Source organism: Cherax quadricarinatus, chromosome 30, assembly GCF_038502225.1.
Source record: "Cherax quadricarinatus isolate ZL_2023a chromosome 30, ASM3850222v1, whole genome shotgun sequence".
NCBI classification, from domain to species: domain Eukaryota; kingdom Metazoa; phylum Arthropoda; class Malacostraca; order Decapoda; family Parastacidae; genus Cherax; species Cherax quadricarinatus.
This window is the reverse complement of record NC_091321.1, coordinates 35,537,516-35,555,291: the sequence shown is the minus strand read 5'-3', so window position 1 is coordinate 35,555,291 and position 17,776 is coordinate 35,537,516. Positions and strand designations below refer to the sequence as shown.

General features: G+C 40.0%; 1 protein-coding gene across 1 annotated transcript in view; it reads right to left on the bottom strand.

Moving 5' to 3' along the window:
* The window catches only part of LOC138853445 (organic cation transporter protein-like), a 202,089-nt gene that overhangs the window by 17,011 nt on the left and 167,302 nt on the right, over nt 1-17,776 (bottom strand). Inside the window, exon 3 of the mRNA XM_070090126.1 lies at nt 3,963-4,173. Within this exon, the coding sequence (XP_069946227.1) occupies nt 3,963-4,173 (211 nt within the window). The remainder of the gene's footprint in view (nt 1-3,962; nt 4,174-17,776) is intronic.

Sequence of the window (17,776 nt, the reverse complement as noted above, 5' to 3'; positions counted from 1 at the left end):
TTGTATTCTCTCTCTCGCCTCTCAATGTTGTATTCTCTCTCTCGCCTCTCAATGTTGTATTCTCTCTCTCGCCTCTCAATGTTGTATTCTCTCTCTCTCAATGCCTCTCAATGTTGTATTCTCTCTCTCGCCTCTCAATGTTGTATTCTCTCTCTCGCCTCTCAATGTTGTATTCTCTCTCACCTCTCAATGTTGTATTCTCTCTCGCCTCTCAATGTTGTATTCTCTCTCACCTCTCAATGTTGTATTCTCTCTCTCGCCTCTCAATGTTGTATTCTCTCTCTCGCCTCTCAATGTTGTATTCTCTCTCTCGCCTCTCAATGTTGTATTCTCTCTCTCGCCTCTCAATGTTGTATTCTCTCTCACCTCTCAATGTTGTATTCTCTCTCGCCTCTCAGTGTTGTATTCTCTCTCACCTCTCAATGTTGTATTCTCTCTCTCGCCTCTCAATGTTGTATTCTCTCTCTCGCCTCTCAATGTTGTATTCTCTCTCGCCTCTCAATGTTGTATTCTCTCTCACCTCTCAATGTTGTATTCTCTCTCTCGCCTCTCAATGTTGTATTCTCTCTCGCCTCTCAATGTTGTATTCTCTCTCTCGCCTCTCAATGTTGTATTCTCTCTCTCGCCTCTCAATGTTGTATTCTCTCTCTCGCCTCTCAATGTTGTATTCTCTCTCACCTCTCAATGTTGTATTCTCTCTCGCCTCTCAATGTTGTATTCTCTCTCACCTCTCAATGTTGTATTCTCTCTCTCGCCTCTCAATGTTGTATTCTCTCTCTCGCCTCTCAATGTTGTATTCTCTCTCGCCTCTCAATGTTGTATTCTCTCTCACCTCTCAATGTTGTATTCTCTCTCTCGCCTCTCAATGTTGTATTCTCTCTCGCCTCTCAATGTTGTATTCTCTCTCGCCTCTCAATGTTGTATTCTCTCTCTCGCCTCTCAATGTTGTATTCTCTCTCTCGCCTCTCAATGTTGTATTCTCTCTCGCCTCTCAATGTTGTATTCTCTCTCGCCTCTCAATGTTGTATTCTCTCTCGCCTCTCAATGTTGTATTCTCTCTCTCGCCTCTCAATGTTGTATTCACTCTCGCCTCTCCTATCAATTTTGTATTCTCTCTCGCGTCTCAATGTTGTATTCTCTCTCTCGCCTCTCAATGTTGTATTCTCTCTCGCCTCTCAATGTTGTATTCTCTCTCACCTCTCAATGTTGTATTCTCTCTCTCGCCTCTCAATGTTGTATTCTCTCTCAAATGTTGTATTCTCTCTCTCGCCTCTCAATGTTGTATTCTCTCTCTCGCCTCTCAATGTTGTATTCTCTCTCTCGCCTCTCAATGTTGTATTCTCTCTCTCGCCTCTCAATGTTGTATTCTCTCTCTCGCCTCTCAATGTTGTATTCTCTCTCTCGCCTCTCAATGTTGTATTCTCTCTCTCGCCTCTCAATGTTGTATTCTCTCTCTCGCCTCTCAATGTTGTATTCTCTCTCACCTCTCAATGTTGTATTCTCTCTCGCCTCTCAATGTTGTATTCTCTCTCTCGCCTCTCAATGTTGTATTCTCTCTCTCGCCTCTCAATGTTGTATTCTCTCTCGCCTCTCAATGTTGTATTCTCTCTCACCTCTCAATGTTGTATTCTCTCTCTCGCCTCTCAATGTTGTATTCTCTCTCACCTCTCAATGTTGTATTCTCTCTCTCGCCTCTCAATGTTGTATTCTCTCTCTCCTCTCAATGTTGTATTCTCTCTCTCCTCTCAATGTTGTATTCTCTCTCTCGCCTCTCAATGTTGTATTCTCTCTCTCGCCTCTCAATGTTGTATTCTCTCTCTCGCCTCTCAATGTTGTATTCTCTCTCGCCTCTCAATGTTGTATTCTCTCTCACCTCTCAATGTTGTATTCTCTCTCGCCTCTCAATGTTGTATTCTCTCTCTCGCCTCTCAATGTTGTATTCTCTCTCTCGCCTCTCAATGTTGTATTCTCTCTCTCGCCTCTCAATGTTGTATTCTCTCTCTCGCCTCTCAATGTTGTATTCTCTCTCTCGCCTCTCAATGTTGTATTCTCTCCCTCGCCTCTCAATGTTGTATTCTCTCTCTCGCCTCTCAATGTTGTATTCTCTCTCTCGCCTCTCAATGTTGTATTCTCTCTCTCGCCTCTCAATGTTGTATTCTCTCTCTCGCCTCTCAATGTTGTATTCTCTCTCACCTCTCAATGTTGTATTCTCTCTCGCCTCTCAATGTTGTATTCTCTCTCTCGCCTCTCAATGTTTTATTCTCTCTCGCCTCTCAATGTTGTATTCTCTCTCGCCTCTCAATGTTGTATTCTCTCTCGCCTCTCAATGTTGTATTCTCTCTCGCCTCTCAATGTTGTATTCTCTCTCGCCTCTCAATGTTGTATTCTCTCTCGCCTCTCAATGTTGTATTCTCTCTCTCCTCTCAATGCTTCCTTTAATACTTCCACTTCCTTTTAATACAATATTAAGGACAAGTTGCTTTCTTTTATTACTAGATATTACATTATCCTGCTGATAAACAATTTTCAAAGAGCAGTGTAGATAATAAGTTGAAAGAGTTGAGAATATCTTACCTGACTACACACTCTCGGCACAAGCGAGATTGAAGGAACCTAAGTAATTTAAATGGGCATTTTGATTTCCTAAGTCTCATAGTACTCTTCACATAAATGAGAAACACACAAGGTAAAAATCTATAACAGAAAATAATGGCTAGCACATAGAAAGCTTATGTAACTAACAAATTCTATCCTACAAAGTTATGGAAACTTACATTCGTTAATATATAATTAAAATGTCACTTTTAAAGGACTTTCCTGAAAGTTCCCCGAGGAAATTATAAAAGCCACAGATTTAGAAAAAAGACTGAAGCAGAAGACAAAACATTAACATGAGCTCTGCAGTCAGTTGCATGTCTCATGTCACTGATGGTGGCGGTGGCATGAGACATGCTGCTGGGTGGGGAGTCTATGTGCCTGATCCTCAGTCTATAGAGAACTGTCTCAGAGATGATTTCTGTTTAACTCTGGTTAACTTGCTGCTCGTCTCTGTGACTCACCGATCCCTCCACTGGTTTATGAAATCCCTGTTCACACTAGTCATGACTATTTTTGCTTCAGATGACTGATGGAAAACTGATGTCAAGGTTGTGGCATCGAAAAATGATGCCACAACCTTGTGCTGGCCAGACCTGCGAGGAGACGGCAGCTCACCTTGTGTACATCACCGACCTCGGGTAGCTGATACCCATAGTTACTGCGCGCTGCCACCACCCTGCTGAAGGTGACAACAATGACTAGTGCACCTTATCTTGTCTCCTTTCTTCTGCCAGCCCACAAGTGTCTGCACGAAGATGATGAAGCCATCTTCGCCCACCTCATGACCATAAGTGAAGCTGTGCTGTCCCCTAACAGGGAGCCTAAGACAAGTCATCCCCTGGAAAAGACCCCTACAGGAGACCACTCTACGGGGAATCACTCATCATGCTACTCCGTGATAGAACTGAAGCAGCTGCTAGTAGAAAAATGTTTCCCTGTTAGATGACTTAATCACCGCAAAACTGTCTTTTACCAACACTTATTTTTACTGAAGATCTTTGATTATGACACACAAACACCACCCGGTTAACTTCCAACTATCTCCCGACAATACTGAAGACACTTCGTTAAACAAGCTCTTATTGGGATAAAATTCTGATATCTTGAAGATCTTAACAGATTGACACATTGTTCCAGTTAAAGTCCGTTCTAAGTGCTTTTTTTTCCCTTCACAACCAGGTTCCTCTTTACTACTAGTAAACAGAGGTTAGAACCCCAGGGCTTCAGTGGTGAGCCAACGGCTCTAACAATTTTGTCAAGAAACATTATGCATTATACCAAATTATGCAGTATATGTATGAGCTATATTATGAAACATAATGCAATAATATGCTTGAAGAACTAAGACAAACATGACCACGAACCTCAGTGACAGTAGTCGCAGAGAACATTGAGGTATCGTAAACCCACTTGGAGCAGGATATCGTCGAGTTGGAAAATACATCTGATTCACAGTCATCAGAAGCGGTGTTGATGAGTGCCCGGACGTGGCACTGGTCCCCCTCTGGGATGGCCCACTCAACAAAAGTCTCATTGTAAGTGGTAGTGTTGTCATCACAATTTGGCACCACACATCTGAGTAAAGAAAATAATTTAGTAACAAAATTTGATACAGATCTGATTACCGGCACAATTATAGTCATAATATTCCCTATCTATTCAAATTAGATATGCAAAATTGGTTAAAGAAACGCAACTATAAACTACAGATTTTTCAAACTGCAGATTTTTCAAACCACAGATTTAAAAAAAAAACACATTTTTCAGAATTTTCAAACCATAGATTTTTCAAACCACAGATTTTAAAAAAAAGATTTATCAAACCAGATTTTTCAGATTTTTCAAACCACAGATTTTTCAAACCACAGATTTTTCAACCAGCCAATTTTGGTGGAAGATTGAATAAAATTTATAGTTACGGTCACTATCTTGACAACCATCACAGGTCTTTTTTAATAACTTTTAATTGACAATCTATGTCCATAAAAATGTTAAAAAAATCTTTAGACCATAAATTTATTGCTGTTAACTTCTCTTTTTAACATGGCGTAAAACATCTTTATAATTTTAACATAAATGTTTATGTAGAAAGATGCAAATACTGTTCATAGTAATTTAGATGGAAGCAGTACAGTAAATTATGTCTCGTCTCACTGTACTCAGTGTCTCGTCTCACTGTACTCAATGTCTCGTCTCACTGTACTCAATGTCTCGTCTCACTGTACTCAATGTCTCGTCTCACTGTACTCAGTGTCTCGTCTCACTGTACTCAATGTATCGTCTCACTGTACTCAATGTCTCGTCTCACTGTACTCAATGTCTCGTCTCACTGTACTCAATGTCTCGTCTCACTGTACTCAATGTATCGTCTCACTGTACTCAATGTCTCGTCTCACTGTACTCAATGTCTCGTCTCACTGTACTCAATGTCTCGTCTCACTGTACTCAATGTCTCGTCTCACTGTACTCAATGTCTCGTCTCACTGTACTCAATATCTCGTCTCACTGTACTCAATAGCTCGTCTCACTGTACTCAATATCTCGTCTCACTGTACTCAATATCTCGTCTCACTGTACTCTATCTCGTCTCACTGTACTCAATATCTCGTCTCACTGTACTCAGTGTCTCGTCTCACTGTACTCAGTGTCTCGTCTCACTGTACTCAGTGTCTCGTCTCACTGTACTCAGTGTCTCGTCTCACTGTACTCATTGTCTCGTCTCATTGTACTCAGTGTCTCGTCTCACAGTACTCAATATCTCGTCTCACTGTACTCAGTGTCTCGTCTCACTGTACTCAGTGTCTCGTCTCACTGTACTCAGTGTCTCGTCTCACTGTACTAAATATCTCGTCTCACTGTACTCAATATCTCGTCTCACTGTACTCAGTATCTCGTCTCACTGTACTCAGTGTCTCGTCTCACTGTACTCAGTGTCTCGTCTCACTGTACTCAGTGTCTCGTCTCACAGTACTCAATATCTCGTTTCACTGTACTCAATATCTCGTCTCACTGTACTCAATATCTCGTCTCACTGTACTCAGTATCTCGTCTCACTGTACTCAGTGTCTCGTCTCACTGTAGTCACAATACACACTAAGTATAGTTTAAACATTATTGTATGAATATAGTATATAAATTATTCTGAATATAAACTACAAAAATGTTTTTGTATGAACATAACCTGTGTTAAACATGACTGTATAATGTTTATTAAATATGACAGTGTAAATACTGTATATCAAAATGTACTGAATAAGATGTCAAGACACTATATAATTGTTAGTATATACTATATGACTGTGTCAGCATATATGACTGTCAGCATATATGACTGTCAGCATATATGACTGTCAGCATGTATGACTGTCAGCATGTATGACTGTCAGCATGTATGACTGTCAGCATGTATGACTGTCAGCATGTATGACTGTCAGCATGTATGACTGTCAGCATGTATGACTGTCAGCATGTATGACTGTCAGCATGTATGACTGTCAGCATGTATGACTGTCAGCATGTATGACTGTCAGCATGTATGACTGTCAGCATGTATGACTGTCAGCATATATGACTGTCAGCATATATGACTGTCAGCATGTATGACTGTCAGCATGTATGACTGTCAGCATGTATGACTGTCAGCATATATGACTGTCAGCATATATGACTGTCAGCATATATGACTGTCAGCATGTATGACTGTCAGCATGTATGACTGTCAGCATATATGACTGTCAGCATATATGACTGTCAGCATGTATGACTGTCAGCATGTATGACTGTCAGCATATATGACTGTCAGCATATATGACTGTCAGCATGTATGACTGTCAGCATATATGACTGTCAGCATGTATGACTGTCAGCATGTATGACTGTCAGCATATATGACTGTCAGCATGTATGACTGTCAGCATATATGACTTTCAGCATGTATGACTGTCAGCATATATGACTGTCAGCATGTATGACTGTCAGCATATATGACTGTCAGCATGTATGACTGTCAGCATATATGACTGTCAGCATGTATGACTGTCAGCATATATGACTGTCAGCATGTATGACTGTCAGCATATATGACTGTCAGCATGTATGACTGTCAGCATATATGACTGTCAGCATGTATGACTGTCAGCATATATGACTGTCAGCATGTATGACTGTCAGCATATATGACTGTCAGCATGTATGACTGTCAGCATATATGACTGTCAGCATGTATGACTGTCAGCATATATGACTGTCAGCATGTATGACTGTCAGCATATATGACTGTCAGCATGTATGACTGTCAGCATATATGACTGTCAGCATGTATGACTCAGCATATATGACTGTCAGCATGTATGACTGTCAGCATATATGACTGTCAGCATGTATGACTGTCAGCATATATGACTGTCAGCATGTATGACTGTCAGCATATATGACTGTCAGCATATATGACTGTCAGCATGTATGACTGTCAGCATATATGACTGTCAGCATGTATGACTGTCAGCATGTATGACTGTCAGCATATATGACTGTCAGCATGTATGACTGTCAGCATGTATGACTGTCAGCATATATGACTGTCAGCATATATGACTGTCAGCATGTATGACTGTCAGCATATATGACTGTCAGCATGTATGACTGTCAGCATGTATGACTGTCAGAATATATTATATGACTGTCAGCATATATGACTGTCAGCATATATGACTGTCAGCATGTATGACTGTCAGCATATATGACTGTCAGCATGTATGACTGTCAGCATATATGACTGTCAGCATATATGACTGTCAGCATGTATGACTGTCAGCATATATGACTGTCAGCATGTATGACTGTCAGCATATATGACTGTCAGCATGTATGACTGTCAGCATATATGACTGTCAGCATGTATGACTGTCAGCATATATGACTGTCAGCATGTATGACTGTCAGCATATATGACTGTCAGCATGTATGACTGTCAGCATATATGACTGTCAGCATATATGACTGTCAGCATGTATGACTGTCAGCATATATGACTGTCAGCATGTATGACTGTCAGCATGTATGACTGTCAGCATATATGACTGTCAGCATGTATGACTGTCAGCATATATGACTTTCAGCATGTATGACTGTCAGCATATATGACTGTCAGCATGTATGACTGTCAGCATATATGACTGTCAGCATGTATGACTGTCAGCATATATGACTGTCAGCATGTATGACTGTCAGCATATATGACTGTCAGCATGTATGACTGTCAGCATATATGACTGTCAGCATGTATGACTGTCAGCATATATGACTGTCAGCATGTATGACTGTCAGCATATATGACTGTCAGCATGTATGACTGTCAGCATATATGACTGTCAGCATGTATGACTGTCAGCATATATGACTGTCAGCATGTATGACTGTCAGCATATATGACTGTCAGCATGTATGACTGTCAGCATATATGACTGTCAGCATGTATGACTGTCAGCATATATGACTGTCAGCATGTATGACTGTCAGCATATATGACTGTCAGCATGTATGACTGTCAGCATATATGACTGTCAGCATGTATGACTGTCAGCATATATGACTGTCAGCATGTATGACTGTCAGCATATATGACTGTCAGCATGTATGACTGTCAGCATATATGACTGTCAGCATATATGACTGTCAGCATGTATGACTGTCAGCATATATGACTGTCAGCATGTATGACTGTCAGCATATATGACTGTCAGCATGTATGACTGTCAGCATATATGACTGTCAGCATGTATGACTGTCAGCATGTATGACTGTCAGCATATATGACTGTCAGCATATATGACTGTCAGCATGTATGACTGTCAGCATGTATGACTGTCAGCATATATGACTGTCAGCATGTATGACTGTCAGCATGTATGACTGTCAGAATATATTATATGACTGTCAGCATATATGACTGTCAGCATATATGACTGTCAGCATGTATGACTGTCAGCATATATGACTGTCAGCATGTATGACTGTCAGCATATATGACTGTCAGCATGTATGACTGTCAGCATATATGACTGTCAGCATGTATGACTGTCAGCATATATGACTGTCAGCATGTATGACTGTCAGCATATATGACTGTCAGCATATATGACTGTCAGCATGTATGACTGTCAGCATATATGACTGTCAGCATGTATGACTGTCAGCATGTATGACTGTCAGCATGACTGTCAGCATGTATGACTGTCAGCATGTATGACTGTCAGCATATATGACTGTCAGCATGTATGACTGTCAGCATATATGACTGTCAGCATGTATGACTGTCAGCATGTATGACTGTCAGCATATATTATATGACTGTCAGCATATATGACTGTCAGCATATATGACTGTCAGCATGTATGACTGTCAGCATATATTATATGACTGTCAGCATATATGACTGTCAGCATATATGACTGTCAGCATATATGACTGTCAGCATATATTATATGACTGTCAGCATATATGACTGTCAGCATGTATGACTGTCAGCATATATGACTGTCAGCATATATGACTGTGTCAGCATATATTATATGACTGTCTCAGCATATATGACTGTCAGCATATATGACTGTCAGCATATATGACTGTCAGCATATATTATATGACTGTCTCAGCATATATGAGTGTGTCAGCATATATTATATGACTGTCAGCATATATGACTGTCAGCATATATGACTGTCAGCATATATGACTGTCAGCATATATGACTGTGTCAGCATATATTATATGACTGTCTCAGCATATATGACTGTGTCAGCATATATTATATGACTGTCAGCATATATGACTGTCAGCATATATTATATGACTGTCAGCATATATTATTTGACTGTCAGCATATATTGACTGTCAGCATATATTATTTGGAAATAAATGGTATAAAATACCGACACAATGGAAATATAAACACATATGCAGTATAATGTGGTCCTTTATTGACAACGTTTCACCCACACAGTGGACTTTTTCAAGTCACACACGGATCATTCCCGTCATACTATCATCCTATCATTCCCGTCATACTATCATCCTCTCATTCCTGTCATACTATCATCCTCTCATTCCTGTCATACTATCATCCTCTCATTCCTGTCATACTATCATCCTATCATTCCTGTCATCCTATCATTCTATCATTCCTGTCATACTATCATCCTATCATTCCTGTCATACTATCATCCTCTCATTCCTGTCATACTATCATCCTCTCATTCCTGTCATACTATCATCCTATCATTCCTGTCATCCTATCATTCTATCATTCCTGTCATACTATCATCTTATCATTCCTGTCATACTATCATCCTATCATTCCTGTCATACTATCATCCTATCATTCCTGTCATACTATCATCCTATCATTCCTGTCATACTATCATCCTATCATTCCTGTCATACTATCATTCTATCATTCCTGTCATACTATCATCCTATCATTCCTGTCATACTATCATCCTATCATTCCTGTCATACTATCATCCTATCATTCCTGTCATACTATCATCTTATCATTCCTGTCATACTATCATCCTATCATTCCTGTCATACTATCATCCTATCATTCCTGTCATACTATCATCCTATCATTCCTGTCATACTATCATCCTATCATTCCTGTCATACTATCATTCTATCATTCCTGTCATACTATCATCCTATCATTCCTGTCATACTATCATCCTATCATTCCTGTCATACTATCATCCTATCATTCCTGTCATACTATCATCCTATCATTCCTGTCATACTATCATCCTATCATTCCTGTCATACTATCATCCTATCATTCCTGTCATACTATCATCCTATCATTCCTGTCATACTATCATCCTATCATTCCTGTCATACTATCATCCTATCATTCCTGTCATACTATCATCCTATCATTCCTGTCATACTATCATCCTATCATTCCTGTCATACTATCATCCTATCATTCCCGTCATACTATCATCCTATCATTCCCGTCATACTATCATCCTATCATTCCTGTCATACTATCATCCTATCATTCCCGTCATACTATCATCCTCTCATTCCTGTCATACTATCATCCTCTCATTCCTGTCATACTATCATCCTCTCATTCCTGTCATACTATCATCCTATCATTCCTGTCATCCTATCATCCTATCATTCCTGTCATACTATCATCCTATCATTCCTCTCATACTATCATCCTATCATTCCTGTCATACTATCATCCTATCATTTCTGTCATCCTATCATTCCTGTCATACTATCATCCTATCATTCCTGTCATACTATCATCCTCTCATTCCTGTCATACTATCATCCTATCATTCCTGTCATCCTATCATTCCTGTCATACTATCATCTCATCATTCCTGTCATACTGTCATCCTATCATTCCTGTCATACTATCATCCTATCATTCCTGTCATACTATCATCCTCTCATTCCTGTGATACTATCATCCTATCATTCCTGTCATACTATCATTCTATCATTCCTGTCATACTATCATCCTATCATTCCTGTCATCCTATCATTCCTGTCATACTATCATCCTATCATTCCTGTCATACTATCATCCTCTCATTCCTGTCATACTATCATCCTATCATTCCTGTCATCCTATCATTCCTGTCATACTATCATCCCATCATTCCTGTCATACTGTCATCCTATCATTCCTGTCATACTATCATCCTATCATTCCTGTCATACTATCATCCTCTCATTCCTGTGATGCTATCATCCTATCATTCCTGTCATACTATCAGCCTCTCATTCCTGTCATACTATCATCCTATCATTCCTATCATCCTATCATTCCTGTCATACTATCATCCTCTCATTCCTGTCATACTATCATCCTATCATTCCTATCATCCTATCATTCCTGTCATACTATCATCCTATCATTCCTGTCATACTATCATCCTATCATTCCTGTCATACTATCATCCTATCATTCCTGTCATACTATCATCCTCTCATTCCTGTCATACTATCATCCTATCATTCCTGTCATACTATCATCCTATCATTCCTGTCATACTATCATCCTATCATTCCTGTCATACTATCATCCTATCATTCCTGTCATCCTATCATTCCTGTCATACTATCCTCCTATCATTCCTGTCATACTATCATCCCATCATTCCTGTCATACTGTCATCCTATCATTCCTGTCATACTATCATCCTATCATTCCTGTCATACTATCATCCTCTCATTCCTGTGATACTATCCTATCATTCCTGTCATCCTATCATTCCTGTCATACTATCATCCTATCATTCCTGTCATAATATCATCCTCTCATTCCTGTCATACTATCCTATCATTCCCGTCATATTATCATCCTATCATTCCTGTCATACTATCATCCTATCATTCCTGTCATACTATCATCCTATCATTCCTGTCATACTATCATCCTATCATTCCTCTCATACTATCATCCTATCATTCCTCTCATACTATCATCCTATCATTCCTGTCATATTATCATCCTATCATTCCTGTCATACTATCATCCTATCATTCCTGTCATACTATCATTCTATCATTCCTGTCATATTATCATCCTATCATTCCTGTCATACTATCATCCTATCATTCCTGTCATACTATCATCCTATCATTCCTGTCATATTATCATCCTATCATTCCTGTCATACTATCATCCTATCATTCCTGTCATACTATCATCCTATCATTCCTGTCATACTATCATCCTATCATTCCTGTCATACTATCATCCTATCATTCCTGTCATACTATCATCCTATCATTCCTGTCATACTATCATCCTATCATTCCTGTCCTACTATCATCCTATCATTCCTGTCATACTATCATCCTATCATTCCTGTCATACTATCATCCTATCATTCCTGTCATACTATCATCCTATCATTCCTGTCGTACTATCATCCTATCATCCCTGTTATACTATCATCCTATCATTCCTGTCATACTATCATCCTATCATTCCTGTCATACTAATGGAACTTACGTTACATTAAGGAAAGTGAATTTTGTGGTCAGGAAACCACACCAGCAGTGAAAGTTTGAAGACGATCAAATGAGTCATTCTCCAGTTATAGAATGGATTCCTCTCATTAAAAGTTTATTTTTACTATTTACAGCAAAAAATTTTGTCTGCATACAAAGTTTATTAAAAGTTTGTGAAGAAATAAACTGTTTATTTTCTTCACTTAAAATAAGGATTTTGGAAGATATGTGAACCAGTACATGAAGCTGCGTATGGGAAATGTGGTCAGTAACTGGTCTGGTCTTCCCTACTGTACACAAGTTCACAGTTTGAATCCGGTAGGATGAGCAATTCTTGAGTTATGAGAGAAAAGCTGAAGGAACAAAAAAGAAAATGAAAAAAACAAAACTGGTCAATTAGCAAGAACTCATTTAAAATTAAGTCCTTTCTAAAATTTTCTATTATACGTTTAAGGATATTTTTTTTTCATAAATGTTGATGAAAAAATTTATAATTTTGATCCAAAAGAATGTTAGAAAACTTACCTAACCTTATTATAACAAGAACAATTTATTTTAGCCTAACCCAACTAAATATATTTTAGATTTGTTTACAATAATTTAATACTAAGCAAACACAGTGAAATATATTTTTTTTCGTTAGGTTCAGAATGATTTTGGCGAAATTATTGCATACACAAATTTTCACTTGTCCTATATGGCAAAATGAACGTTGCTATTTAAGCAAAGATCGCAAGTTCTGCCTATTCAGCACGACATTATATATATATATATATATATATATATATATATATATATATATATATATATATATATATATATATATATATATATATATATATATATATATAAGACAAGCGACCGGGGGGGGGGGGTGCAAAGCTACTTCTCCGCACATATGCCGTATTCTATTCAAGATTGATGGACTGACCACATCAACTCAAGGTTGAGGGACTGATTACCTCATTCTCCTCCTGTTCTTCACGTTTCTACTTTGTATGGACTGATGAAGCCACTGCATGGCGAAACGTTTCGTCAATAAAGATACCCAAGAATTGCACATGTGTCTAATTTATCAACGTGTCGGTTGTCTGAACCATTCATCTACTAGCCCAACATAAATACTTAGAGCAGGAGTCGAATGCTATCTTTAACCAAGTTAGTGCATGTAATCACCCACCAGGGTGGGATGCTGCCCAGATTATAATACCAAACATTATTGAATCTTCCATGTTGAAACATGAAAGGAATACAGTATACAACTCAAATTATGGATTATATAAGCTCGATAATTATTTACTGGAGTCCATTGTACACAATCTAAACAATGGTACACAAAATCACAGGATTGCTCATCATGCCAGGTGTACTCACCTATTTGTACTCACCTATTTGTGGTTGCAGGGGTCGAGTCACAGCTCCTGGCCCCGCCTCTTCGCTGATTGCTACTAGGTCCTCTCTCTCCCTGCCCCATGAGCTCTATCATACCTCGCCTTAAAACTATGTATGGTTCCTGCCTCCACCACATCACTTTCTAGGCTATTCCATGGCCTGACTACTCTATGACTGAAGAAATACTTCCTAACATCCCTTTGATTCATCTGAGTCTTCAACTTCCAATTGTGACCTCTTGTGTCTGTGTCCCATCTCTGGAACATCCCGTCTTTGTCCACCTCGTCTATTCCGCGCAGTATTTTATATGTCGTTATCATGTCTCCCCTGACCCTCCTGGCCTCCAGTGTCGTCAGGCCGATTTCCCTCAACCTTTCTTCATAGGACAATCCCCGTAGCTCTGGGACTAGTCTTGTTGCAAACCTTTGCACTTTCTCTAATTTCTTGACGTGCTTGACTAGGTGTGGATTCCAAACTGGTGCTGCATACTCCAGTATGGGCCTGACGTAGATGGTGTACAGAGTCTTAAACGAATCCTTACTGAGGTATCGGAACGCTATCCGTAGGTTTGCCAGGCGCCCGTATGCTGCAGCAGTTATCTGATTGATGTGCGCCTCAGGAGATATGCTCGGTGTTATACTCACCCCCAGATCTTTTTCCTTTAGTGAGGTTTGCAGTCTTTGGCCATCTAAACTATATTGTGTCTGCGGTCTTCTTTGCCCTTCCCCAATCTTCATGACTTTGCATTTGGCAGGGTTAAATTCTAGGAGCCAGTTGCTGGACCAGGCTTGTAGCCTGTCCAGATCTCTTTGTAGTCCTGCCTGATCCTCGTCCGATTCGATTCTTCTCATTAACTTCACATCGTCTGCAAACAAGGACACTTCTGAGTCTATCCCTTCCGTTATGTCGTTCACGTATACCAAGAACAGCACAGGTCCTAGGACTGACCCCTGTGGAACCCCGCTTGTCACAGGCGCCCACTCTGACACCTCGTCGCGTACCATGACTCGTTGTTTCCTCCCTGTCAGATATTCTCTGATCCATTGCAGTGCCTTTCCTGTTATGTGTGCCTGGTCCTCTAGCTTTTGCAGTAACCTCTTGTGAGGAACTGTGTCGAAAGCCTTCTTGCAGTCCAAAAATACGCAGTCGATCCACCCCTCTCTCTCTTGTCTTACTTCTGTCACCTTGTCATAAAACTCTAGTAGGTTTGTGACACAGGATTTTCCTTCCCTGAAACCGTGCTGGTTGTCAATTATACACTTGTTTCTTTCCAGGTGCCCCACCACTCTCCTCCTGATGATCTTCTCCATGACCTTGCATACTATACACGTTAGAGATACAGGTCTGTAGTTTAGTGCCTCATGTCTGTCTCCCTTTTTAAAAATTGGGACTACATTTGCCATTTTCCATACCTCAGGGAGTTGCCCAGTTTCAAATGATGTGTTGAAGATCTTTGTTAATGGCTCACACAGTATCTCTGCTCCCTCTTTAAGGACCCATGGAGAGATGTTGTCTGGTCCCACCGCCTTTGAGGTGTCAAGTTCGCATAGCAGCTTCTTCACCTCCTCCTTGGTTATATGTACCTCATCCAGCACTTGCTGGTGTGCCCCCCTGTTCTGATTTCTTGGAGTCCTACTGGTTTCCACTGTAAATACCTCTTTAAATCTTGTGTTGAGCTCCTGACATACCTCTCGGTCGTTTCTTGTGAATTCCCCATCACCCTTCCTCAGTCTGATTACCTGGTCCTTGACTGTTGTTTTCCTCCTGATGTGGCTGTACAACAGCTTCGGGTCAGTCTTTACTTTTGATGCTATGTCATTTTCATATTGTCTCTGAGCCTCCCTTCTTATCTGTGCATATTCGTTTCTGGCTCTTCGGCTGATTTCTTTATTTTCCTGAGTTCTCTGTCTTCTGTACCTTTTCCATTCTCTATTACACCTAGTTTTTGCCTCCCTACACCTTTGGGTGAACCAAGGACTCGTTCTGTTCTTCCCATTATTTCTGTTTCCCTTGGGAACAAACCTCTCCTCTGCCTCCTTGCATTTTGTTGCTACATAGTCCATCATTTCTTGTACTGGTTTTCCTGTCAGTTCCCTCTCCCACTGAATGTCTTGAAGGAAGTTCCTCATGCCTGAGTAGTTCCCCCTTTTGTAGTTTGGTTTTTCCCAGCCTATTCCTGCTACTCTCTCCACTTGGAGCTCAACTATGTAGTCGAAGCACAGAACCACATGATCACTAGCTCCCAGGGGCCTTTCATACATGATACCCTCGATGTCCGAACTACTCATGGTGAATACAAGGTCCAACCTTGCTGGTTCATCCTCTCCTCTCTCTCTGGTAGTGTCTCTAACATGTTGATGCATGAGGTTCTCCAGTACCACATCCATCATCTTGGCTCTCCATGTTTCGGGACCCCCATGGGGCTCCAGGTTTTCCCAGTCAATCTCCTTGTGATTGAAATCACCCATAACTAGTAACTTTGCTCCCCCCATGTGTGCTCTCCTGGCCACCTCGGCTAGTGTGTTGATCATTGCTCTGTTGCTCTCATCGTATTCTTCTCTTGGCCTCCTGCAGTTCTGTGGTGGGTTGTACATTACTGCAATTATCACCTTATGTCCCTCAGACTGGATTGTTCCTACTAAGTAGTCCCTTTCGCCCATGCCATCCATTCCTTCCATTTTCTCAAAACCCCACTGGTTTTTAATGAGCAGTGCAACTCCTCCTCCCCCTCTCCTCCCTCTGTCTTTCCTGAAGATTTGATATCCGGATGGAAAGATTGAATCTGTTATTATTCTGGTGAGTTTTGTTTCTGTGAGTGCTATTATGTCTGGGGATGTCTCTTTGATTCTTTCGTGCCACTCCTCATACTTGTTTGTTATTCCATCTGCATTTGATGGAATGGTGACGCCCGACCAGTGTCTTCGTACAATAACTTCACACCGCGTCTGTTGTGTTGGTTATGTAACACGTTTATCTGTTAATGTACCATACAGTGACAAGCACATAAGATTACGAGATAACGTAAGGAGACGTTAAAGGGTATTACTAGAAATTTGAAATTTAGATCATAGGAATATTGTCGGAAAGACATAGAAGATTCCCAAGTCAGGCACATCAACCAACACTGAGGAGAAGAATAATTAACACTATTGAGGAAGAGACACTTCTGAGTACCTCGATAGAACATTTGAGTGCCCCAGGACATTTAAACGGACAACGAGCACATTCTATTCCTTTCAATATTAAAAAAGGTTACGCAGAATAATAGCAATCCATGTATCTAGTATCCAACGAGGAACTTACTTTCTCAACCCACTTGACTTGTTATAAAGGACTAGAAAAAGCTTGGGGCTGGCTATTATAACATATAAGTTCATACTTGACATCTCAGTAACCTTCTACCCCATATGCGGAGTAAGATGGTGGTAGGGTGGGGTTGGCACCGACCAGTCTAAGGGCAACCATGGCTGGTGACACATCCGCATTACGCTACTCTGAGAATTCTCTCCCTGCTTTAGTTGCTCTCTTGCAACATTGCATAGCTCCTGATGACGCACTGAGGAGTGTGAAAGTACTTGAGCTGAAGATTTCCATCTCCCCTCCCGTGGCTTGTCTTGCATAGTTACGATCGCCCGTCTGCGATTGTTTGCAAGATACATATATATATATATATATATATATATATATATATATATATATATATATATATATATATATATATATATATATATATATATATATATATATATATATA